Raw genomic sequence first — 27362 nt, forward strand, 5'->3', positions numbered from 1 at the left:
CACGTACCACATTCCTAAGCATTTTTGCAGACCGTGAGCACCGTTTCATGGCAACATTATTCTCTGATGGTATTGGCCTCTTTCAGCAGGATAATGCGCTCTGCCACAAAGCAAAAATGGTTCACGAATGGTTTGAGGAACACAACAACGAGTTCAAGGTGTTGACCTACATATTCCCCAGATCTCAATCCAATCGCGCATCTGTGGGATGTGCTGGACAAACAAGTCCGATTCATGGAGGCCCCACCTCACAACTTACAGGACTTAAAGGATCTGCAGCTAATATCTTGGTGCCACATACCACAGCACACCTTCAGAGGTCTAGTGGAGTCCATGCCTTGACTGGTCAGGACTGTTTTGGAGGCAAAAGGGGGACCCACACAATATTAGGCAGGTGGTCATAATGTTATGGCTAATCGTCATTAATCCCAATCAAAAGCTCCACAGAGCCCAAGTCCCGCCCATCAGCCCCCAGTGCCTGATAGTGCCCGTCTGCGGATTAGCGTCATGCTGGCAACATTAGAGATTCGGTAGCAACAATAAGACTTCCTGTTTTCGGATTTTGCCTTCAAAATAAAAGTCTGTGGTAAAACGCGATATTTTAATAATTTAATAATATTAAATTAATTTATTTTGCCACTTTACTTAGCATGTATTGTAACGATATAGATAATAAAAGGAATATCTACAAATAAAAACAAAGGATGAATATTATTCTAAGGTGGAGCACATTGAGAAATGGAAATGGAGTAAACTACTGTTGTAAACATTTCATATTTTAAAAATGAGTTGATGAATCCTTTATGATGTCATTTCTTATAAGTTTTCTGGTGCTCATTAGTTATATATGAGCTCTCTGCGCCAAATCCAGTAACACAGTACTTTCCACCTCCTCCTGCCATTGCAACACATTATAATATGCTGTACATGGGATACACATTGCATATTAGAATAAAAAATACTTTATACACCGCAGTCAATGCAGTGTAGGAAATTTTCATGAGAGTGTTTACTAACCAAATAAAATGAGTTTTTGCTGGGCACTATGTGCTAAATCCATCTACACAATATTTTCCACACCGTCTTCGGCCCCCATGGCAAAACCCTATAATATACTGTACATGGGATACATGGTACATTAAACTCATACAGAAAATACTATTCTACACACTGCAGTGAATGTATTGTAGGAAATGTTCAGGAGACTCTGTAGATTCAAAGTATGCTGGAAAATCAAAGGGCACTGTGTATTTGCAATTGTTGCTGGCATTTTACTCCGCCCATACCAATGTAACTGAATGGATATGAAATACATATTGCCCTATACAGTAGGAGACTGTATAGGGTTATTATATGCAAAAAAATGAAGAGGCACTATGAATTTGCAATTGTTACTGACATTTTACTCCACCCATACCATTGGCCACTATGTAACTCAATGGATATTAAATACATATTGACCTATACAGAAAAAACGATATAGTATGCAAGTATTCGATTGGAGATTCAGCCTGTCAGTTTAGTAAATGGTGTGTGGGTTTATTTTCGGTATGGTATATAGCTCAGGCACATTACTTAGAGCTCTGGTCCACACTACTCCAACACAGTGGGTGGCGGTAATGCACCATTAACCCTGCTTTCCAACCGCCAACGAAACAATAGAAAACGAAGAATAAAGGAAGACGGCATCATGGAGTAGCTAACTTACTATTCAATACATTAAACCTTTCTAGTTATTTGGGGGGAATTTTATGTTTTAGGAATACAGCTTTCAAAGGTAAAACCGTGCATTTACTTTGGCCAGCTTACTTTCTTGTTGTTTATTTTTGGTTAGAATTTTATTACGGAGACTCACCAAGCTTGCCAGCTAACAGCAGCAGCTTGCTGCAGTGTTAGCATTCAGACCAGTAATCAACTATTGGTCTTGAAAGGAATACCCTCATCATTGGGTTTTTTGTTGTTATGGTTCTCAACCGATGTCAAATTATGTGCCGCAAAACGACGTGTTTTCACATCGAGCTTCAATAGGCGAGGAAAGTAGATGTCGTTTATGAATGGGCTAGGCTACATGTAACCAGTATGCATGAAACGAAGTTGTTTTTGTTTCACTGACAGGTCGAGATGAGTGCAGAGGCAGTTGACCGTGTGGCTGTGAGTGGCAGTCGGCCGACCACTCCCCCTCAAACCTCCTGGTTTGAGTTTCTCCTGGATGAGATGCTGCTGGAGATCCACCTCCAGAAGTCCCATCCAGGTTTGCACACTAAAAGTTTTGTAATAGCACATATGTTACGTATCCCCTAAGGAGGGGAATCATTACACGCTATGGTGCTGGTACACAACAGTTTGTATGTTATGCAGTAGAGCCACAAGTGCCAACAGGGAGGACAGACACCAAAAGTACAGTATTAAACAAAGGTTCATTTTAAAAAACACAGTAATATGGGAAAAGGGACTGAGCGGGACCGAAGCAAAGAAAGTATAAGTGAAAATTCCTTCTAACTTAACTTTGCTACTGTAGACTGTCTAGTCTCTATAATCATAATACTGAGAGTGGTCCTTCCAGAATCTTACCTAGTTTTCACAGACAAATTATTGGGGTAGAATGTAAGCCCATGGGCGTCTTGTCTATATGTACTCCTTATATGCAGTCCCCTTCCCCCATGGATAAACAAAAATGTTTGCGTATGACATATGAGGAACAAGTAAACACAGATGGGTTAGACAGGTCAAAGAACAAGGATGTCAAACGCCAGTAAACACAATGCAGTGGCAGTAACAGAGACAACATGTACTACATACCCACATGAAACACAGGATGAACTCTCTCCACTAAAATACTAAATGTATAAAAGTCTGAATGTCTAATTGTTTGAATGTCAGAATGTTTGTATATGTATTTAAAGGATTCCAAAGCGTACTAATGTGTCAGCAGGATCAGAGAGAGAAACAAAGGACAAACAAATACAAACACAGGGACAAGTCCAGGGGATGTAACATCTAACATTACATGGAATCCTCTCTGATTATTGGTGCATTAACGTACATTTATTTTTGACATGGGGCCAGTGGGTCTGAAATTTACTGGCCTCAAAACATTTAAACTGTCCCTCCTTCCAAAAGTTGTAATTTATCAGCGTTACAATAGAACCAAATACTTTTGTAACTTAACATGTTTAATCCTTTATGAAATGCATTCTGGATATATAAATAAATAATATTTATATAATAAATATAATAATAAAAATTTATAAAAAAGATAAGTCAACAAAACATTTTACTTTTAAACACTAACTCGTTCATCTTCGGGGTAACAAGGTGAATGGCTGGTTCGTCTTCTGGTACAGTGAGGGAAAACATTTGATCCTCTACTGATTTTGTACGTTTGCCCACTGACAAAGAAATGATCAGTCTATCATTTTAATGGTAGGTTTATTTGAGCCACTCCTTTGTTGCCATGTGTTTTGGGTCATTGTCATGCTGGATTGCCCATCCACAACTCATTTCAATGCCCTGGGTGAGGGAAGGAGGTTCTCACCCAAGATTTGACATGGCTATGTCCATTTTCCCCTTGATGCAGTGAAGTTGTGCTGTCCCCTTAGCAGAACCCCCCCCCCCCCCCCCCCCCCAGCATAATGTTTCCATATCCATGTTTGACGGTGTGGATGGTGTTCTTGGGGTCATAGGCAGCATTCCTCCAAACACGGCGAGTTGAGTTGATGCCAAAGAACTCGATTTTGGTCTCAACTGACCACAATACTACAATACAGACGTGCCTGTATATGTGCTTTCTTGAGCAGGGGGACCTTGCGGGCGCTGCAGGATATCAGTCCTTCCCGGCATAGTGTGTTACCAATTGTTTTCTTGGTGACTATGGTCCCAGCTGCCTTGAGATCATTGACAAGATCCTCCCGTTTAGTACTGGGCAGATTCCTCACTGTTCTCATGGTTGCATGGAGCCCCAGACCGAGGGAGATTGACAGTTCTTTTGTGTTTCTTCCTTTTGAAAATAATCGCACCAACTGTTATCACCTTCTCACCAAGCTGCTTGGCGATGGTCTTGTAGCCCATTCCAGCCTTGTATAGGTCTACAATCTTGTCCTTGACATCCTTGGACAGCTCTTTGGTCTTGGCCATGGTGGAGAGTTTGGAATCTGATTGATTGCATCTGTGGACAGGTGTCTTTTATACAGATAAGGAGCACTCCGTGCTCCTAATCTCAGCTTGTTACCTGTATAAAAGACACCTGGGAGCCAGAAATTTTTCTGATTGAGAGGGAATTAAATACTTATTTTACTAATTAAAATGCAAATCAATTTATACAATTTTTGACATGTGTTTTTCTGGATTTTTGTTGTTGTTATTCTGTCTCTCACTGTTCAAATAAACCTACCATTAAAATTATAGACTGATTATTTCTTTGTCAGTAGGCAAACGTACAAAATTAGCAGGGGATAAACATTTTATTTCCCTCACTGTATGCAGTTTTAATACGTTTTGCAATCACCCAATGGACATCTACATTTAAATTCCTGACCAGTATGGTCTAGGGCCCTGAAGATGGATTGTCAGCCACCCGCTTGGCAGTCATTCAGACCAGGTGCCGTTTGCTATTGGCATGGCTGGTCAGGGACTGTTTGCAAAAGCTGTCAGTGCCTTTGTTAAAAGACCTACACTTCTCTGCTGTAGCCGGGAACTTACAACAGACGACACAGTGCATCTGAGTTCCATTGAAGTCGAAACAGGTAAATTATTGTTTGCACTGAGGTAAAAATTGCTTTCGTTTGAAGTCATAGTTAGCCTTCGCTGCCTTCAAGTTACTCCTGCAAGTTTTTAAATGTTTTATTGGAAAACAATAACAGACAGCCACGTGTCACATCACTGCTCAACTCTTGACTGGCCAACAGTGCGGGCAAAGATCTGCAAGGTAGTTATTTGTGCGTGTGCCAGATAACTAAACAACTGGAGGATGTCGACTTTATAATGTGATTAAAAATGTTTTGCAATCTGAAGTTTTTTTTGCAATGACCCGATCGGGACAGTGACTTGCTAGTTTTATTAGTCCCGACTAGGCTTTTTACCGGTCCTGGATCATCCTGCCATCATTATTGTCGAGCCTTGAATTATGATTGCGTTACACACTATTGGAATCAAACTAGACAACCAGTGCGCCAGAGAGAGTAAGGTTGCACTGACAATGGCGCCGCATTTACTACGTGGTTCTTTGCTTACTGTTGTTTTTATTGTTTAAAGTACTATTATTATTTTTGTTCATGCTGTACTGTCTCTCAAAGTATGATCCACAAGCGCTTTTGGATGTTTGTTCATCATTGAACACTGACTGTTACACTGCTCACTGGAGCGATTGCTGCAATTCTTTTGTTCTGCCGCCGATCTGTTTACCAATTCGCCGATAGAAGAGAAAGAAGTGGGGCAAAAATGCCGGTGTCCGATGCAGATCTCGGACGAGATACTGCAATCTCCCATTACTGACCATTCTACTCACAAATGTTAAATCCCTGGACAATAAAGTGGACGAACTACATGCACTGATTAACTTTCAATATGATATTGCAAGCTGTTGTGTGCTAGCGTTCGTGGAATCATGTCTGGATCCTTCGGTGTCAGACTTTTGTGTCACTCATGCTGGCTTCTCTATCCACCAGCAGGACAGAAAGTTTGAGTCCAGTAAAAGTAAGGGGTGGAGGGGTCTTCATTATGATTAACTATCGCTGGGGAACGGATGTTGCAGTGCTATTTATGCGTTGTTCCCCTGACCTAGAGCTACTGTCTGTGAAGGTATGGCCTTTTTACCTTCTGCAGGAATTCAGTTCAGCTATTATCACAGCAGTCTATATGCCCCCACAGGTGGATAAAATGCGCACGCTAGAAGTCTTATGGAGTAATAAATTGCTCTGGCGACCTGGAGGCCTTGAAGATATTCAGATATGACCTTGGAAGGCTATCAGGGATGGAAAAAGAGGATACATTGGAGTCAAATTACCACAGCTCTGACCCCAGACACATGTGGGGATAACTGCGACATCTCAGAATACAAAGGGAGAAATAGCATTGATGCACATCCCGCCGCCTCGCTCCCTGACTAGCTCAACACCTTCTATGCACGGCATTGTGGCTGCCAACACAATTCCTTCAGTGAGGCTTGCTGAGGACCAGGACGACTACACTCTGTCCCTAACCACGGCTGATGTGAGGAGAGTTAAAAAAAAAAACTCCATATTCAACCTGTCCCTGTCTATAGTCCCCTCCTGCTTCAAACAGACCACCATCGTCCCTGTACCGAAGAAACATTCCATCACCTGCCTGAACGACTACCACCCTATAGCACTGACCTTTGTGCGGCTGGTCAGAACTCACATCTGCTCCACCCTTCCTGACACCTTGGACAATTTTCAATTTGCATGGCGCCTCAATAGATTAACGGATGATGCCATTGCCCTGACGACACACCACCCTCTCCCACCTGGAAAAAGGCAACACATACATGAGGATGCTCTTTGTAGACTACAGCTCTCCATTCAACACTATTGTGCCCGCCAAGCATGTTCCTAAGCTCAGGAGCCGGGGACTTAACACCTCCCTCTGCAATTGGATCCTGGACTTCCTGGTGGCCTGACCCCAGGTGGTGAGAATAGGCAACCTCCCCTCCTCTACATTGACCCTGAGCACTGGAGCCCCACAGGGCTGCATACTCCGTCCCCTCCTGTACACCCTGTTCACACATGACTGCATGGCCACACACAGCTCCAACATCATCCAAATCTGGGGACGACCCTACTGTTTTTGGTCTCGTCTCTGTTAGAAATCGGATGTTTTGTGTAGTGGTCGAAATAGTTATCGTGTACCCGGTCGTCAAGTAATTCAGTTATTTATTGCAGCATGTTGTTCGTGATTTTACAGACTCTTGTCTTCATACCCAGTTTTACTAACTTAACCTCGTCTCACACAATCTCAAAGAAACTTCCGGTCGGACCTCAGCCATGACTTCCTGTGTACGTATAAACAGATGGTCTTTTGTTATCTAAACATAAGCGTACACCTCAACATCTCCAACAGTGATGAGACCGGTTACAGAGAGGACATAAGGAACCTGGCTATATGGTGCCAGGACAACAGCCTCTTTCTCAACGTCTTTAAGACTAAAGAGATGATTGTGGATGTCAGGAAGGGGCCATGCTCCCATACACACTGATGGAGCTGAAGTGGAGAGTCTCCAAATTTTTGTTTCTCAGTGTGTTCGTCAAGGATGACCTCACCTGGTCCAGACAAGTGAACTCTGCAGTGAAACTGCCCAAAAACAACTATACTTCCTGAAGAAACTCAAGACTTTTGGCATGTAAAAACTCACCAGCTTCTTCAGGTGCACCATTGAAAGCATCCTCTCAGGCTGCTTTACTGCCTGGTACGGCAGCTGCTCCATTGCAGGCGGCAAGTCCATGTCATAAGAATTTCATTGTACAGGATGATGCTGTGTTGTTCGGTGCATTTGACTAATAAAACCTTTAAACTGTTTGAGTCCAATCAAGTTCATTTCATTTGAAAACTTTCCCTTCTCTCAGATCCAGTTCCAGTGCAGCTGATCATCCAGTTCCTTGAACAAGCGTCCAAACCCTCTGTAAATGAGCAGAACCAAGTCCAGCCTCCTGCAGACAACTGCAAGAACCGTACTCTGAAGCTGTTGGCTCTCAAAGCAGCAGCACACCTAAAATGGGATCTGGATGTATTGGAGAAAGGGTGAGAGTGGTGTAGGAACATCTGTTTCCATTAAATAATTATTTGAGAAACCGCTGTTATTCCACAATCCTGAAAGCTAGGAAAGCGTTTGTGTTTTGAGGAGTCTCATTAAATTAAAACATTATTTGCTCTCCTCAGCTTAACTATCCCTGTGTTGAACATGCTGCTGAATGAACTCCTGTGTGTGAGTAAGGTTCCACCTGGTGTGAAACATGTGGACCTAGATCTCTCCACTTTGCCTCCCACCACCACTATGGCTGTCATTATCTACAACCGCTGGTGAGGATGGACACTGGAGAGCACAAATTAACTGTAATAAAAGATATTTGAGTATGATTTAATATACTTTTTTATCCATATAATATCCATATTTTGTTTTTCAAAGGGCCATACGAACCATTGTGTTGAGCAGTTTTCCAGAGAAACAGACCAAACCTGGGCCTCACCAGATGACCATGTAGGTTATTTTTTTCCGATTTTCACCACTTAATTTGTCTTGCTGTAGGTATGTCACACATTATACATTTTTTTACATAGTTAATATTCTGTTACATTCCATATATTCTGCAGGTTGAATGTTGTGCAACAGGAAAAAGAGTTGACTGAAAATATCCTGAGTGTGGTGAGTTTTCCGGGGGTCAAACAATGATTTTAAACATTAGTTGATTGAGGGATATTTATTGAATGGCTGTGTCACTGTCTCTAATCACAGCTGAAAGAGCAGGCCACAGACTCTATAATGGTGTTAGAGGGAGCTCTAGGCCTGAAGAAGGATTTCTACATCCACACCATGAGGACTCTGGACCTGCTGGCTGCCGATCCCAGTACTGCTAATGGGGAAACCGAATCTTCCACAGCAGGCCTTAAGATCAGTGCTGATGAGCTGCACTGTCAGGTGGGTGCAGTCACATAGACAACTACAAAAATGTACATTTACAACCCCCCTGTTAGAAGTCAGCGGCTACGTATAGTGGTCAAATAATGTCTACCTAGCAAAAAATCTGGTTTCTAAGACTGTAAACCCCATGCCAAATAGTCAATTTAAACATTCCTTTGGTTATCAGAGCGCAACCTACAGATACAGCTAATCTAAACAGAGAGGTTTCTGTTGTTCTCGTTATCTAGGCACATCTACTTCAAATGAAACTTACATTCACATTGTAATTGTTAATGCTCAGATTCCACACTCCCACCATCAAATATTTAAAGAAAAACTACATGTTTGATAAAACATTACAAGTACAATTCAATTCCTAATAAAAAGAAAAAGCCCATACACTTATGTTACAAATGACTAAGACGAAGCAACAAAAGGAGTATCTAACCAATCAGGTCTTATCGTTGCTCTAATGAAAATGAATGTAAACAAGACAATTGACACACCACACTCTGACACATGACTCAGTGTATGACAGACATCAATCCCGTCCCCACCTCAGATCATAAAGGTCAAGAAACATTTTGACTTTAACAGGTTATTATCAGTGTTCAGCAGATAATCTGTCTCAACATGACCTCATGACCCCCCCCAAAGTCCATTGAACAATCAAAACCCCCCTTGTCCGTATCATGATCCATGCTACAATATCATACAAAAGACTTATGCATATCCTGTTGTACCTGTGACAGATTCTACTTTTACAATAGGGAAAAAATCTACCTTTGACAGGAGCCACCTATTATAGGGAACAATTCACTGTCCAAACATATCATGATAGCCATCATGATGTAGATCATTAAGCATCATCACAAAATATGCCAAAGTTCAATATTGGTATTGTCATCGTACAAAGTTTCCCACCTGTCTTGCGAGAAACAAACCTTCATACAAATGAAATCACAATATCAGTTCATTTAGGAGTTAGCTTCCAAGTAAAGAAGTTAACTACCAATCAAGTGCCCTTTAGTTCTTGACTTCAGTTTTCTTTGTCTTGCATCAGTGATGAAAGTTCCAAAATCAGTTATTGCAGTCAGTGTGATGTGGACCCAGCAAATTCCCTGGTTGCCCTAACAATTCAGTGTAGGTGTATAATGGAACATTGAGTTTCCAATACTTCACTAATTCAAGATTAACACCACAATAGTGTCTTCCACTGTGTTGGGACCATGTGACCTTTCCAGTCAACTGGCCTATGGTACTCTGACCTGTAGTATGCAGAGTCCATCTCGCTGTCGATGATTCATTTAGAAATGGAGTGTGAAGCCAAGTGATCTGACCCTGGCATAGTACTGCCATGTGAGTGGTCAGTAAGATTTGAAACAGATTTAACCAGTGTAGTTATAGAAATCCTTCTTGAACATGTTGCTGGTACTTACACACTCAGTTGTCTGTGTCCAGTCAGTAAAGTGATGTATCATCAGAAAAGGGGTTGTGATGTCCTGATCTGTTGAAAATATAACTTTAAAACAATGATTAGTGTGGTTCAACAGTCCATCAGACTTTCATCCAATGGGTATTGTTCCGTCAACTCCCAACAATGAAAACAATAGATAATTCCTGAAAACTTGTGGATCTCAGAAGTTCCATCATCAGAGTGAAGCGTACACCCTACTCAGACAAGTTTCCATAAAAATCTATGTCAAAGTTCCTTTTCCATCCAGAACTGGCTTGGTTGATGTTAGGTTCCTTGTGCTATATTATTGCCCAATAGCAACTAGCAGTGGAATAAAATTGTCAGAATTGACTTTGCTTAGCCAAATCAAAAATGGTTAGATGTATTTTATTCAACCATTAAAATGTTAGACATTACATCAAACAAAAGAACTTCCAAATAAACCAATTAAAAACATCCTATAAATGGAAAATGTAAAACATAACAGATGCCAATGCTCCGTTATAACTATGCAAATAGGAAAAACTACTTTTTTTTTTTACTTAACTCCTTATAAATACCAGTTTGATTTGCCTTGAGCCCTAAGCTCAACTCTTTCCAATCATAATCTGTTATCATACATCCCCCCCCTGCCTTCACTTCATTAAGTCAATGGAAAGTGACATCATGAGTGAATGCAGAACAGTGACAAATACGGCCACAGGTGGTGCCATCCTGAACCAGCACTGGCCATCTTTTCAGGACGGACATGAAAACTAGAGAATTGGTAGTAGGGATGGATCTATAATCCATTCGATAAGTAATTGCATCCTGTATATTCATCGAAACAAAGTGAACAAGTTATAAAACACGAACATTCACTAACACCATCAAAGACATCAATGTGCAACACAGTCACTTGTGCGTAGGCATTATAAACCATATAATCTATTAACAAATTTGTCTAACATAGCTAAACAGCTCTCAAATTTGACTGTACCACAGTACCATCACACAGGTCTGTGAAATTGGCTATCATGCATTTATAATACTCTGTAGTTTCTTGGCACACTAAATTGTTTGGCCCCCTAGGGATAAGCTGCGCAACTAAATTGTAGGAGTGAAAGCCCAGCCCATGTGCAGTGGTTTACCTGTTGCAACCACCCGTGCAATTGTATTAGCGTAGCTACAGCATACAAATGTAACATTTGTACAGGCAACGGCCAAACTACCTCATGGCAAACACAAACATTGTCTTGATTAACCTCCTAAATTTAGGGAATTCACAGAATTTGATTAATTTATATTCCAAATAGTGGCTATCAACCAAACCCTAAATCACAACTTTGATCTATTTTTCTTTGTTCTATCATCAACAATGGGGGATGACTTTAGTTCTCTACCCTCACTTCAGTTGGTTTCAAAATCCTACATTTCAACATTAAAGCTTTTGAGAGGAAAATATATTTAGCTTTCACTTAATGTTTGTTTATCCCAAAACTGAATATGCTTGTGTTGGTGAAATTACCATAGATCAGACCAGACTGAACACTCAAATTTAAACCTTACTAACAGGCTACTATGGTGAACTATTATAAAGGCCAAACGGTCAAATAATGTAGAACCTGTATCAAATCGAGGGAGAAGTTCGCTCAAGTTTATTGGAAAATTGCAGCACAGATGTCATTCGGTGAACGTTCCATTATCTTCTCACTGTAATGTTAGTTACAAGCTGATTTACACTCACCTAAAGGATTATTAGGAACACCTGTTAAATTTCTCATTAATGCAGTTATCTAATCAACCAATCACATGGCAGTTGCTTCAATGCATTTAGGGGTATGATCCTGGTCAGGACAATCTCCTGAACTCCAAACTGAATGTCAGAATGGGAAAGAAAGGTGATTTAAGCAATTTTGAGCGTGGCATGGTTGTTGGTGCCAGACGGGCCGGTCTGAGTATTTCACAATCTGCTTTGTTACTGGGATTTTCACGCACAACCATTTCTAGGGTTTACAGAGAATGGTGTGAAAAGGGAAAAACATCCAGTATGCGGGCAGTCCTGTGGGCGAAAATGCCTTGTTGATGCTAGAGGTCAGAGGAGAATGGGCCGACTGATTCAAGATAGAAGATAGAAGAGCAACTTTGACTGAAATAACCACTTGTTACAACCGAGGTATGCAGCAAAGCATTTGTGAAGCCACAACACGCACAACCTTGAGGCGGATGGGCTACAACAGTAGAAGACCCCACCGGGTACCACTCATCTCCACTACAAATTAGAAAAAGAGGCTACAATTTGCACAAGCTCACCAAAATTGGACAGTTGAAGACTGGAAGAATGTTGCCTGGTCTGATGAGTCTCGATTTCTGTTGAGACATTCAGATGGTAGAGTCAGAATTTGGCGTAAACAGAATGAGAACATGGATCCATCATGCCTTGTTGCCACTGTGCAGGCTGGTGGTGTAATGGTGTGGGGGGTGTTTTCTTGGCACACTTTAGGCCCCTTAGTGCCAATTGGGCATCGTTTAAATGCCACGGCCTACCTGAGCATAGTTTCTGACCATGTCCATCCCTTTATGACCACCATGTACCCATCCTCTGATGGCTACTTCCACCATGTCACAAAGCTCGAATCATTTCAAATTGGTTTCTTGAACATGACAATGAGTTCACTGTACTGAAATGGCCCCCACAGTCACCAGATCTCAACCCAATAGAGCATCTTTGGGATGTGGTGGAACGGGAGCTTCGTGCCCTGGATGTGCATCCCACAAATCTCCATCAACTGCAAGATGCTATCCTATCAATATGGGCCAACATTTCTAAAGAATGCTTTCAGCACCTTGTTGAATCAATGCCACGTAGAATTAAAGCAGTTCTGAAGGCAAAAGGGGGTCAAACACAGTATTAGTATGGTGTTCCTAATAATCCTTTAGGTGAGTGTATACATTGAAGGGTGTGTCTACCTAGCAAAGATCAGGTTTCCAAGACAGTAACCCCCATGCCAATTGGTCAATGTAAACATTCCTGCGGTTATCAGAGCGCATCCTACAGAGAAACAATCTAATCAGAGAGGTTTCTGTTGTTCTCATTATCTAGGCACATCCACTTCAAATGAAACGTACATTCACATTGTAATTGTTAATGCTGAGATTCCACCCCCCCCATATCATTAGACATCATACATTTAATAAAAGAACATTGTACAGAGTTTGGAGAAAGTAATAATTGATGAATTAGGAAAATGACATAAAATTGTATGTAAGTGTTTGGATATTCCAGTTTGCACAGTCATCAGTAGTCAGGAAGGGGAGAGTTCATCACACCACCAGACGCTACCAAGGAAAGGCCTTCCCTCAGAACTCTGTGCTCACCTAAGGAGACTTGTCAGAGAAACCGAAGTGGCCACAATAACTTTAAAAATATCACAGGGTGTAGTGGCTGGGAGTGGAGTAATTGTGCACTGGTATTCCATAACGAGTTCTGCATACATTTTGCCTGTTTTGGGTAGTTTTTGTGATACTTTAAAGGAAGATATCTTTAATTTACACATGCAGTCATGAAGACTAAGTCATGATGTGGCGCTTACTGGGAACTGTGAACCCTTTGGCCATTCTTAACATGTATGTAAATGTCATATCGTATGTTGTTGTAATTAGCTACTTTAATCTGTGAGCCTATTCATAAAACATACATTTTATGAATAATGTAAAGTCAAGTTCCCTAGGTTGTTCATACTGTATCTTATGATGTAAACACAAAGAAACTAAGAAAATTGTTTCAAATGTTTAAGTTTCAGAAAATAAAGCAATTCATCTAGCTTCTCCTTTATCTCGCAGATGAATGGTTTTTGTCAATCTGAGGTACTGTAAATAAATAAAAGGTAACATTCCACTGTTTTCTGCTTTTCCCTGGCAATAAGTTTGCATTAGATTTGTGAATGGCGCATTTCAGCAGATGAGGTGAATTAAAGAGTAACTACACTGCTCAAAAAGATTAAGGGATGGAATTGCCATCACAATGATACAATAAGATTTATAAAACCTTTGTCATGGTTTTATAAATCTTTACCCCCCGTCCCCCCCAATTCTACGCCCCTGGGTGTTGGTTGCATGCTTGCCCTTATGCTTTTCCATGCTATCTGTGACCAACAAACCTGTTTTCAATGGTCATTTGAATACATATGTTAGGACCTAGTTAATTTAATGAAATCGGGATATTACTCTAAATTGAAGCATCTTATATTGAGTGTAGTGTCACCAGAGAAAACAGCAGCAGATAGCCTAGAGGTTAATACTAGAACCGCCAAATGCCTATGCCAATTGGCGTTTAAGTTTGTAATTAAAATAAAACTGCCATTTTGAAAGCTACACCCTCCTCCTTCCATGACTTTTCCTAAATAGGCATGTATTACATTTTGTTCCATTGTAGGAATTCTAATCTGACGAACAGAAAACTAGAGACTATTTATCTGCCTTTTTTACCCTGTTTTCCGACTTAATCCACTCTTAGCGTTGGTACCCAAATGGTACCCAGGCACTAATCACCCCTCAATGAATGCATGACGTCAATGGATGAATTTGTGATACTCCCAGATGAATGAAAACTAAATTAGGCTATTATTGAAACATAATACAAATGATATTGGCTACTTATCACATGGATTACTGTTTTTCAATTGGAGATTCAGCTTATTGTGTTGGCTAATTCATCAAATGTAAATCGACATTTTATGAGGGAAAGAGAAACCCGCACACATACTATTGTCTCTCTTTGAATTTTCTCTGCTTATTTCACTGAAGATTAATATTCTACAAATGTATTAGGCTAAATAATTATTCCAACGATTGCTCCTCTTTCTAATAACTCCTCTCGTTTTTCTGATTTACGTCTTTGAAATCAACTCGATAGCTCCACTACAACACCTGGGAGAGATGTGCAAAGACACTCTGTTCCCAGCCTATTAATTTCAGACCTTGTCTTTTTCTGTGTATTATTTTTTACATTTTATTGTATGATGAGATATTCAATACAAACACATTCTTGTATTTTTCAAATTCATCAACCGTTGAGGAGAATGTCCATGCTAATAGGGACATGCTAATGACGCCAAATGGTGTTCGGCTCTTGTCCTAGCGGTTCTAGTGTTAAATCACAAGACCAGTAACTAAACATTTGCTAAATCAAATCCCAGAGCCTGCAAGGTGAAAATTAATTTGAGCAAGGCAATTAACCCAGATTGCACCCATACCATGCTGTTTCTGTAAATGTGTGTAAAAACTCTCAAGTGCTGAAGTATTTTGTAAACATCTTTTCTCCAACAGGTGCATTATGATTTGGGAGGTATTTTCTTTCAACAAGGTTGTTCAGACCAACTAGCATACAAGAAGGCCAGAGAGCATTTTAAACACACCAGGGAGTTGCTGTTGAAGGTAGAGTAATGAACTGTCAATTTCTTAGTCAAGAAATACTTATTTTTTTGAAAGTCTATCACAATTTTTGGTATAATCCAAATCTAATAAAAGCATCTCCCCTTTGGTATATATTTTCAGTTACATCTCAGTTATTATGATCTATTGATGTTTTGTGGTTTTACTAGGTTATTAATACGAGGTTACACACATGCCAAACTATTTTAGTCATCTATCAGCATTTAACTTTTTTTGACTTTTGGTCTTTTGGTCACAATTCCTCTCACAATTCCTTTGGTCACAATTCCTTGTTCTTCTATTGTAGCTGGACTCAACACTTCGCGTTCACCTAGACGAGAAACGTCTGGCTGGATACTGGAATGCCTGCAAAGCCCTGACTGGAGCCTCCGACCCCAGTGACACCCTGTTCAACCCTTACGGACAGATCAACTGCCTCATAAAAACTCACAACTACCCGGTCAGTCACCTCAAGAACTTAGAGCAACGAAAACAAGTTAGCTCCTACAGTACCCGTTGATAGTTTGGACATTCCTACTCAATTAACTGTATTTATTTTGACTATATTCCACATTGTAGGATAATAGTTAAGACATTAAAACAATGAAATAACACATGGAATCATGTAATAATCAAAAAAGTGTTAATGCACCAGTAGGAGTGCATTAACAAATCTAATACACTATATTGCCAAAAGTATGTGGACGCCTGACCATCCCCCCTATATACGCTTGTTGGACATCCCAACTTTGTGCACAGCAGCACATTCATGCTGGAACAGAAGAGGGACATCTATAAATTATTGGCACAACGTTGGAAGCACCCAATTGTCTAAAATGTCTTTGTATCCTGTAGCATTAAGATGACCCTTCACTGGAACTTAAGGGCCTAGCCCAAACCCTGAAACACAGCTCCAGATCATTATCTCTCCCTCACCAAACTTTTCAGTAGGCGCTATGTATTCTGGAAGGTCGCATTCTTCTGGCATCCGCCACACCCAGATTCGTCAATCGGACTGCCAGGCACTGAAGAGTGATTAATCACTCCAGAGAACGTTTCCTCTGCTCCAGAGTCCAGTGGCAGTGTGCTCAACACCACTCCAGCCGACATTTGTTCATGTTGATGACGCATTGTGCATGTTGATGTGAGGCCATGGAAACCCATTCCGTGAAGCTCCTGATGCAGTTATTAATAATAATAGTAATAATAATGTATTCAATTTATATATATTATACAAATAGCTTTTCAAGGACCCAAGGATGTTTTACAAAATGAAACATGGAACAGAAACAGACAAAAACTATCATGAGAAAAGAGAAAAATAATTGAGGGAATGGGTTTGGGCATGGCTAGGATAGGCGATTTTCAACAGATGAGTCTTGAGTTGTTGCTGGAAGATATTGATAGTCTCAGAGTCACCGATGGTTTTGGGGAGAGTGTTCCAGAGCCTAGGAGCAACCCTTGAGAATGCCCTGTCACCAAAGCCTTTGAGCTTTGACTTGGGGTTTATGAAGTAGCCCTGAGTAGCGGGCCGCAGTGAGTATGTTTGTTGATATGGGGGAAGAAGGTTGGAGAGGTAGGCAGGGGTGATATTGTTTATTAAAACAATCAATCAAATATATTTATAAAGTCCTTTTTACATCAGCAGTTGTCACAAAGTGCTTTTACAAAACACCTGGCCTTAAACCCCAAGGAGCAAACAACAGTAGTGTTGAATTTCAGTGGCAAGGAAAAACTCCCTAAGAATGCCAAAATCTAGGAAGAAACCTAGAGAGGACCCAGGCTCAGAGGGGTGACCAGTCCTCTTCTGGCTGTGCTGGGTGAACATATTAAGATATTAGGATTTGAGCAAGGGGAACAATGTAGATGATGAAGAGTAGGGGATCATGTACTGAGCCCTGGGGGACATCTTGAGTAACTGTGGCTGAGTCTGAGTTTAGGCCTTTTACTGAAATGTAATGGGTTTGGTTAGTGAGATAGGAGTTCAGCCAGGAGAGTGCAGTTACCTCAGCGCCAACCCTCTCGAGTCTGGTGAACAGAATCTGGTAGTTAACATTGTCAAAGGCAGCACTCATGTCGAGGAGAATCAGGAAGTTGAGGGAACTGGCATCAGCAGAGAAAATGAGGTCGTTGACATCTTTGAGAAGTGCAATTTCTGTGCTATGTATTGGCCGGAAAGAAGGGGAGGTTGGAGTTGGGGTGTAAATTGTTAAGGATGGTGTTGTCTTATCCAGGTTTCTTTAGGATAGGGGTGACAGCATCATCAGTTCTTGTACTGATGTTGCATCCAGAGGGATGACAAAAGCGTTGATTTCATTGACTGGCCCTCACATTCCCCAGACCTGAATCCAATTGAGATCCTCTGGGACATTTTATATCGGTGCATTCGATGCCACCAAGTAGTGCCACAAACTGTCCCGGAGCTCACTGATGCCCTGATCCAGGTCTGGGAGGAGATCCCCCAGGACACATAAGCCGTCTCATCAAGAGCATGCCTATACATTGTCGTGTACACACTAAGTCACAATGAGTTGCAGTGAAGAAATTCACTCAGGTTGGAACAGTCTGTGTTTTCAGTTGTTTACTTAGATTTTCGGTGTGAGTTCAAATCCTGCCCTCAGTAGGTTGTTGATTTTGTTTTCCATTGACTGTTTTTTATGTAATTTTGTTCTCAATGAATTATATAATGAGGAATACAATAATGATTTTGAACTTACATTTATTTCCTTCATCGAGACCCGATTTGTGATTTAAGTGTTCCTTTAGTGTTTTTGAGCAGTGCATAATGAAAATAAGATTGAGACAGGATTTTTACAGTATCAGCTATTTTTTATCCCTGTCTTCTTATCCTTAGGCTCTTGTAGAAGCTTTCATAAAAGACAATGTGTCACTCAGTTTGCCCAACCACTTCAGACAGTCTGTCCTGAGGGAATTATTGCACAAAGTCCAGCAAGGGTGAGTACATTTGGTGGTTAAATTATTCTGTCTAGAAAAATGTAATCTTTGTACATGCACCACTTTACTGTTAGGTAATGAGGTTTTAAGGCTGTGGCCTGAGTTTGTGTACCAGTCTAAATTGCTGCCTCTGTTGCACATACTATATACTGCTGCAGTATGGGTTTTAATTAGGCCCACTGGTCTTTCAACAATTATCTTTCACCACTTTCCAGTCAAATAATGCATAAACATTCTTAGCAAAATTAAGGAAATATACACTATTCAAATGTTTGGGGTCTATTTAAAGATTTCCTTGTTTTTGAATGAAAATGTAAAAAATTGCCCATTAAAATAACATACATAACATAGATTAGACATGTTAATTTTGTAAATGACTATTGGAGCTGGAAACTGCAGATTTTCAGTTGAATATTTGAAGAAGCATTTACAACATTAACAAAGTCTACACTGTATTTCTGATGAATTTAATGTTTTTTTTTTATGGACAAGAAAGTGCCTTTCATTCAAACACAAGGACCTTTGTATGTGACCTTTTGAACAGTAGTGTGTGTGTGTATGTGTATGTATGTATGGAACATCAGTCTTGACTGCTAGCAATGTGATTAGCTTTAGGGGGAGTAAATGCTTGCGGTGTTACATTAATGCTCCATATACACAGAGAGGGAGAACTGGAAGAAGTGTCTCACAAGCTGTGTGTGTGCAACGCTGTTCGAGACACTCTGCAAGGAGAGATCCCCAGTGTACGCTTTCTTCAGCTGCTCCATAAGCCAAACAAATATTTGGTGGAATTCATGCTAGAGGTGCTGCAATAAACTCAACCCAGTTATAACACTAAATATTGTGCGCACCATTGTTTTACACTCATCATTCTAAAATCTTTACAGGTATGCACAAGGTCATTAGACAAGGATTGTTCATCTGAGACCACCAAGAGAAACATTTCTATTTTTCTGAAGTAAGATTTAGTTTAGTTTGATTACAACCATTCTGCTAGATTGTAATAACTCCCAATCTCATGTGTAGGTGTAGCTTGGGTTGCAATCAGACTTTAATACAATCAAATATTTACACATCATTGTTCCCACCTTAATGCAGAACCCTTTGTGAGAGATTGGCAGAGCCCCACCTAGTGTTCATGGTAACCACCCACAAGCTGTTCACTGAGCTTTTGACAGAGGAGCAGAGAAAGTTGCTGGTGGATCAGGTCAGGAAGAGGTCTGCCAATATCAACCTCAGCGTCAAGCCTCTACCCTCCTTTTATGACATCCCAGGTACGGTGCAGATTTTACCACCCTCTGGCTAATCACAGGTGCCAGAAATGTTAAGAATTGATTTAGTACAGGCTGAAACGCTGTGAAGAGAATTTTGCTAGAGGTCTTGTAAAACTTGGGAGCATTGTTTTCTTCTGCCTTTTAATAATCTTTTAGCCATCTTAAACGTGGTGTTTTTCTCTGTATGCTTTGTCTTTTATGATACATTTATATTATTTATAATGTAAAGCACTTTGAATTGCCCTGTGTATGATATGTGCTATACAAATAAACTTGCCTTGCCTTGCTTAGCCTAAATGTATTTTACCCATCAAGTTAAATATCTGCATTATTTGTTTTATCAAATAAGATCAAATAAATAAGTCTGGATTAGATTGATGTACCAAAATCTTAAAATCCATCATAAATTCCATTATGTTTTGATGAAGGATAATTGTACATCGAATATCAATTTGACAGCCCAATTTAGTAGTTTTGATATAACATTCCTATCGTCAGACAGTCTGTTCCATATATTAGTCACTGTCTGTCATTTGCACGAAATACAGCCAACGTAAGCAGTACAGTAACATGCTTATCTACATTTACATTTCAGTAATTCAGCTCTAAGAGGTCCATAATGTTTCTTACTTAGATGCTCAAGTCCAACATAATTTAGTGCAGTGGAAATAGTCCGGTCCCACTGTGAGTCCAGAGTGGTTAACCCTTGGATCCTATGCTTCTGTTTTCCTTGTTACTCTCCAGCCACTGCCAGTATCAATATAGGACAGCTAGAGCAGCAGCTCATCCTCTGCCTGGACGCCCGCCGCATCCGACAGATCCTCATTGAGCTGCACAGCATGGCCGAAAGACCATTCTGGAGGATCAACAGCAAGGTCTGGGTTCATAGATCACCTGGATGCAAACAGTGCCTATGTAATTGGCAGAATTAATTTTGTTTGAATGGCACTTGCCTGAAACATTGTATCCTTGTATCTACAGTGGGAGGTGCCTTCAGACTACATCAATGTGATTCTCAGCATCAAAGACAACCTGACCAAGGATCTAGTATACATCCTCATGGCCAAAGGGCTGCACTGCATCGCCATAAAGGTCTGTAATGGCCTGTCACTTTAAAAAACGTCCTAAAAAATTACAAGCATTGGGAATTTGAAGTTCATGGTCTAATACAGTGGTAAAATTGGTAGAAGATGAGAATAGATTTATTTTTCAACTAACCATGTGTTTGTAATACTTGTGCGATCACAAAGAACTTGGGTTAATTTTTGTAATGTTGTTGATATCTCAGGACTTTACCCATGCCCGACAGCTTTTCTCAGCCTGCCTGGAGCTTGTGACAGAGTTCTCTCCAAAGCTGAGGCAGGTGATGCTGAACGAAATGCTGCTTCTGGAGGTGCGGGCCCATGAGTCTGCTGCAGCTGAGGGTAGCAATGTTAAACCCCAATCAGACCTGGTCAGCAGGGTGCGAGGCTACCTGGAGATGAGGATACATGGTGGGTGATTTGAATTTTTTCTCTGGGGTGTAGCAGTTGCTGTCACTGGTACACACATACTGCTGCAGCATGGGGTTGATCACGACATAATATTGTTGACCTAAAGTCTCCTTTTTTTGTCACTTCTCTGTCAATATAAGACTACTCTGCTCAAAATGTCTAAAGCAGTGATTTAGCTAACAAGTACATTAATCAGGTAAATATTTTTTTTTTGCTGTTGTGATAGTCAAACTTCCTCAATCTTTGATTCACAATACACTAATTAGTTGTAAAATACCATACCATACCATCTTCTTCCGCTTATCCGGGGCCGGGTCGCGGGGGCAGCAGTCTAAGCAGGCATGCCCAGACTTCCCTCTCCCCAGACACTTCCTCCAGCTCTTCCGGGGGGACACCGAGGCGTTCCCAGGCCAGCCGGGAGACATAGTCCCTCCAGCGTGTCCTAGGTCTTCCCCGGGGCCTCCTCCCGGTGGGACGGGACCGGAACACCTTCCCAGGAAGGCGTTCCGGAGGCATCCAAAACAGATGCCCAAGCCACCTTAGCTGACCCCTCTCGATGTGGAGGAGCAGCGGCTCTACTCTGAGCTCCTCCCGGGTGACCGAGCTTCTCACCCTATCTCTAAGGGATCGCCCAGCCACCCTGCGGAGAAAGCTCATTTCGGCCGCCTGTATCCGGGATCTTGTCCTTTCGGTCATGACCCAAAGCTCATGACCATAGGTGAGAGTAGGAACGTAGATTGACCGGTAAATCGAGAGCTTCGCCTTGCGGCTCAGCTCTTTCTTCACCACGACAGACCGATACATCAACCGCATTACTGCAGAAGCTGCACCGATCCGTCTGTCAATCTCCCGTTCCTTCCTTCCCTCACTCGTGAACCGGACCCCTAGATACTTAAACTCCTCCACTTGAGGCAGGCACTGTCCACCAACCTGAAGTGGGCAAGCCACCCTTTTCCGACTGAGGACCATGGCCTCGGATTTGGAGGTACTGATTTTCATCCCCTCCGCTTCACACTCGGCTGCAAACCGTCCAAGTGCATGCTGAAGGTCCTGGCTTGAAGGGGCCAACACGAAAACATCATCCGCAAAGAGCAGAGACGAAATCGTGTGGTCCCCAAACCTGACACCCTCCGGCCCCTGGCTGCGCCTAGAAATTCTGTCCATAAAAATTACGAACAGAACCGGTGACAAAGGGCAGCCCTGCCGGAGTCCAACATGCACAGGGAACAAGTCTGACTTACTGCCGGCAATGCGGACCAAGCTCCTGCTTCGGTCGTACAGGGACCTGACAGCCCTTAGCAAGGGACCCAGGACCCCATATTCCCGAAGCACCCTCCACAGGATGCCGCGAGGGACACCGTCGAATGCCTTCTTCAAATCCACAAAACACATGTGGATTGGTTGGGCAAACTCCCATGAACCCTCCATCACTCTGTAGAGGGTATAGAGCTGGTCCAGTGTTCCACGGCCTGGACGAAAACCACACTGTTCCTCCTGAATCCGAGGTTCTACTATCGGCCGTATTCTCCTCTCCAGAACCCTGGCATAGACTTTCCCGGGGAGACTGAGAAGTGTGATCCCCCTATAGTTGGAACACACCCTCCAGTCCCCCTTCTTAAATAGAGATCCCACCACCCCGGTCTGCCATCCCAGAGGCACTGTCCCCGACTGCCACGCAATGTTGCACAGGCGTGTCAGCCAAGACAGCCCCACAACATCCAGAGACTTGAGGTACTCAGGGCGGATCTCATCCACCCCCGGTGCCTTGCCACTGAGGAGTTTCTTAACCACCTCTGTGACTTCAGCCCGGGTGATGGACGAGTCCACCTCTGAGCCCTCCTCCTCTGCTTCCTCAATGGAAGACGTGACTGCGGGATTGAGGAGATCCTCGAAGTACTCCTTCCACCGCCCGACGACATCCCCAGTTGAGGTCAACAGCTGCCCACCTCTACTGTAAACAGCGTTGGTAGGGCACTGTTTCCCTCTCCTGAGGCGCCGGATGGTTTGCCAGAATCTCTTCGAGGCCAGCCGATAGTCCTTCTCCATGGCCTCACCGAACTCCTCCCAGGCCCGAGTTTTTGCCTCCACAACCACCCGGGCTGCAGTCAGCTTGGCCTGTCGGTACCCGTCAACTGCCTCGGGAGTCCCACAAGCCAACCAGGCCTGATAGGACTCCTTCTTCAGCTTGACAGCATCTCTTACTTCCGGTGTCCACCACCGGGTTCGGGGATTGCCGCCTCGACAGGCACAGGAGACCTTACGGCCACAGCTCCGAGCGGCCGCTTCGACAATGGCGGTGGAGAACATGGTTCACTCGGACTCAATATCTCCAGCCTCCCTCGGGATCCAGTCGAAGCTCTGCCGGAGGTGGGAGTTATATATCTCTCTGACAGGAGACTCTGCCAGATGTTCCCAGCAGACCCTTACAGTACGCTTGGGCCTGCCGAGTCTGTCCAGCTTCCTCCCCCGCCATCGGATCCAACTCACAACCAGGTGGTGATCAGTTGACAGCTCCGCCCCTCTCTTCACCCGAGTGTCCAAGACATACGGCCGCAGGTCAGATGAAACGACAACAAAGTCGATCATCGACCTGCGGCCTAGGGTGTCCTGGTGCCACGTGCACTGATGGACACCCTTATGCTTGAACATGGTGTTCGTTATGGACAAACTGTGACTAGCACAGAAGTCCAAGAACTGAACACCGCTCGGGTTCAGATCAGGGGGGCCGTTCCTCCCAATCACGCCCCTCCAGGTGTCACTGTCGTTGCCCACGTGGGCGTTGAAGTCCCCCAGTAGAACGATAAAGTCCCCAGTCGGAGCACTTTCCAGCACCCCTCCCAGAGACTCCAAGAAGGTCGGGTACTCTGCACTGCCGTTCGGCCCGTAGGCACAAACAACAGTGAGAGACCTATCCCCAACCCGTAGGCGCAGGGAAACGACCCTCTCGTTCACCGGGGTAAACTCCAACACATGGCGGCAGAGCTGGGGAGCTATAAGCAAACCCACACCAGCCCGCCGCCTCTCACCATGGGCAACTCCAGAGTGGTGAAGAGTCCATCCTCTCTCAAGGAGTGTGGTTCCAGAGCCCAAGCCGTGCGTAGAGGTGATCCCGACTACCTCTAGTCGGAACATCTCAACCTCACGCACGATCTCAGGCTCCTTCCCCGCCAGCGAGGTGACGTTCCACGTCCCTAGAGCTAGTTTCCGTGTCCAGGGATCGGGTTGTCTAGGCCCCCGCCTTCGACTGCCGCCCGATCCTCTCTGCACCGGCCCCTTATGGTCCCTCCTGTGGGTGGTGAGCCCACGGGAGGGCGGCCCCATGTTGCTCGTTCGGGCTGGGCCCACCAGGTGCTCGCGAACGAGCCCCAACCCCGGGCCTGGCTCCAGGGTGGGGCCTCGGCTGTGCCATGCCAGGCGACGTCACAGGACACAAAATCTTTTTCATCAACGGCTAATTAAATTAACTAAGATGTTCTTATTATATTATGTAAAGAAATAACATAATTAACAGCCTGTGTTAGTCAATGGACTGCGCTCGACTCATCTACATCTCCAGCAACAATTAAAAAAAAAATGGACTGAGTACCTGTGTATATGTAGCAGTAACCCTTCAAAATAAAATATGTTTAAGTTTACTTTTTTTTGGCGTGTCCACGACTTTTTGAAAACATAACCCAACTGTTGAGAAACGCTGTTCTTAAGCTTTCAGGACATACAGTTGTGCTCATAAGTTTGCATACCCTGGCAGAAATTGTGAAATTTTGGCATTGATTTTCAAAATATGACTGATCATGCAAAAAAAAGGTTTATTTAAGGATAGTGATCATATGAAGCCATTTAACGTCACATAGTTGTTTGGCTTTTATAATTATAACTAATCAATGTATTTATAAAGCCCTTTTTACATCAGCAGTTGTTGCAAAGTGCTTTTACAAATACCCAGCCTTAAACCCCAAGGAGCAAACAACAATAGTGTTGAATTTCAGTGGCTAGGAAAAACTCCCTAAGAAGGCTGAACATTAGGAAGAATCCTAGAGAGAAACCAGACTCTGAGGGATGACCAGTCTTCTTCTGGCTGTGCCAGGTGAAAATATTAGGGTTCAGCAGAGTGGCCGCAGAAATCGTCGGGTATCATCTTGATCTGCATAATAACCAGGTGTACAGGGACAGCAATGAGTCTTTCAGACCTGGTACTCCGGAGTTGTAAGGCAGGAGACAGAGAAAATTTAGAAAATGCATTCCTTAGATATGCAAGGATTTATAGTGGAGAAGGAGAACTGACCCTAATGATAACAAAAATGACCCAAATGGCTCTGATCAAAAATTTAAATACCCTTGAATGTTTTGCCTTGTTACAGACACCCACGGTGACACACAGGTGAAAATGGCAAGTAAAGGTGAATTTCCCATACCTGTGGCTTTTTAAATTGCAATTAGTGTCTGTGTATAGTCAATGAGTTTGTTAGCTCTCATGTGGATGCACTGAGCAGGCTAGATACTGAGCCATGGGGAGCAGAAAAGAACTGTCAAAAGACCTGCGTAACAAGGTACTGGAACTCCATATTGATGGGAATGGATATAAAAAGATATCAAAAGCCTTGCAAATGCCAGTCAGTACTGTTCAATTACTTATTAAGAAGTGGAAAATTGGGGGGATCTCTTGATACCAAGCCAAGGTCAGGTAAACCAAGAAGGATTTCAGCCAAAACGGAAACAAATTGTTTGAGATACAAAGAACCCCACAGGTAACCTCAGGAGAAATACAGGCTGCTCTGGAAAAAGACTGTGGGCTTGTTTCAATGAGCGCAGTACGCCGATACTGCATGGTCATGTTGCCAGAATGAAGCCTTTACTGCGCCAATGCCACAAAAAAGCCCAGTTACAATATGCCCGACAACACCTTGACACACCTCACAGCTTCTGGCACACTAATTTGGAATGACGAGACCAAAATATAGCTTTATGGTCGCAACCATAAGCGCTATGCTTGGAGAGGGGTCAACAAGGCCTATAGTGAACAGAATACCATTCCCACTGTGAAGCATGGTGATGGCTCCTGATGTTTTGGGGGGGCGGGGGTGAAAGGCACATGGAATCTTGTGAATATTGATGGCAAGATGAATGCAGCATGTTATCTGAAAATACTGGCAGACAATTTGCATGGGATGCTCTTGGACTTTCCAGCACGACAATGACCCTAAGCACAAGGCCAAGTTGACCCTCCAGTGGTTACAGCAGAAAAAGGTCAAGGTTCTGTAGTGGCCATCACAGTCTCCTGACCTTAATATCATCAAGCCACTCTGGGGAGATCTTAAACGTGTAGTTCATGCAAGATGACCAAAGACTTTGCATGACCTGGAGGCACTTTGCGAAGATAAATGGGAAGCTATACCACCTTCAAGAATTCGGGACCTCACAGACAACTATTACAAAAGACTGCACGCTGTCATTGATGCTAGGGGGCAATGCACAGTATTAAGAACTAAGGGTATGCAGACTTTCGAACAGGGGATCAGGTCATTTATTTTCTTTGTTTCCATGTTTTGTTTTATGATTGTGCCATTCTGTTATGACCTACAGTTGAATGTGAATCCCATAATATATAAAAGACATGTTTTGCCTGCTCACTCATATTTTCTTTACAAGTGGTACATATATTACCAAATCTCCAAGGGTATGCAAACTTTTGAGCACAACTGTTCATTAAGAGGTACTTGAAATCAAACCTTTGTTTTCAGGCCTTTGTTTCTCTATTTTGTCCCATCAGTTTCTTAGAATGTGGAGTGGATATGAAAAGTATACAGACCCTTATTGAAAATGCAGCTTTTCATTTAAGTAGATGAAAATATCAACGGCCAAAATGTCCAGTGGGAAATGTGCCAAACAAAGGAATAAATTGATTAATTGTATATTAATTAGCCTAATATTGAGTATGAGTATGATATGTTACCAAGAAAACCGCAAGACCGCTCGCTGGTACAGTTGGCTAAGACATTACTGAGTGTTTGGTCATGTGACTAAGCATGGTGTGAGATTCAAAAGCCACACATTCCGGCAGAAACCTTACAGCACACTACTCCGCAGTTGGTTCTCTGAAAAAAAGCGATGGTGCAACTGAGGCAAGCTAGACCACAGAAAAGCAT

General features: G+C 42.6%; 1 protein-coding gene across 3 annotated transcripts in view; it reads left to right on the plus strand.

Annotated features, from left to right (window-relative positions):
• The first annotated feature begins 1843 nt into the window (after positions 1 to 1843).
• Positions 1844 to 27362, plus strand: part of ints8 (integrator complex subunit 8) — a 34727-nt gene continuing 9208 nt past the window's right edge. Inside the window, exons 1-16 of one of the 3 annotated variants that reach the window (XM_020044356.2) lie at positions 1844 to 2033; positions 2116 to 2251; positions 7578 to 7752; positions 7891 to 8031; positions 8138 to 8209; positions 8323 to 8374; positions 8465 to 8647; positions 15393 to 15500; positions 15805 to 15957; positions 18352 to 18452; positions 19114 to 19255; positions 19340 to 19410; positions 19551 to 19726; positions 20471 to 20601; positions 20708 to 20818; positions 21036 to 21219. In XM_020044356.2, coding sequence (XP_019899915.1) covers positions 1977 to 2033; positions 2116 to 2251; positions 7578 to 7752; positions 7891 to 8031; positions 8138 to 8209; positions 8323 to 8374; positions 8465 to 8647; positions 15393 to 15500; positions 15805 to 15957; positions 18352 to 18452; positions 19114 to 19255; positions 19340 to 19410; positions 19551 to 19726; positions 20471 to 20601; positions 20708 to 20818; positions 21036 to 21219 — 1993 coding nt within the window. In that variant the 5' untranslated portion in view covers positions 1844 to 1976. Of the gene's footprint in view, positions 2034 to 2115; positions 2252 to 7577; positions 7753 to 7890; positions 8032 to 8137; positions 8210 to 8322; positions 8375 to 8464; positions 8648 to 15392; positions 15501 to 15804; positions 15958 to 18351; positions 18453 to 19113; positions 19256 to 19339; positions 19411 to 19550; positions 19727 to 20470; positions 20602 to 20707; positions 20819 to 21014; positions 21220 to 27362 lie in introns of all 3 variants that reach the window. The other 2 variants (XR_002196306.2, XM_020044355.2) reach the window with 2 other exon arrangements.

The sequence above is a fragment of the Esox lucius genome, chromosome 10, assembly GCF_011004845.1.
Source record: "Esox lucius isolate fEsoLuc1 chromosome 10, fEsoLuc1.pri, whole genome shotgun sequence".
NCBI lineage: Eukaryota > Metazoa > Chordata > Actinopteri > Esociformes > Esocidae > Esox > Esox lucius.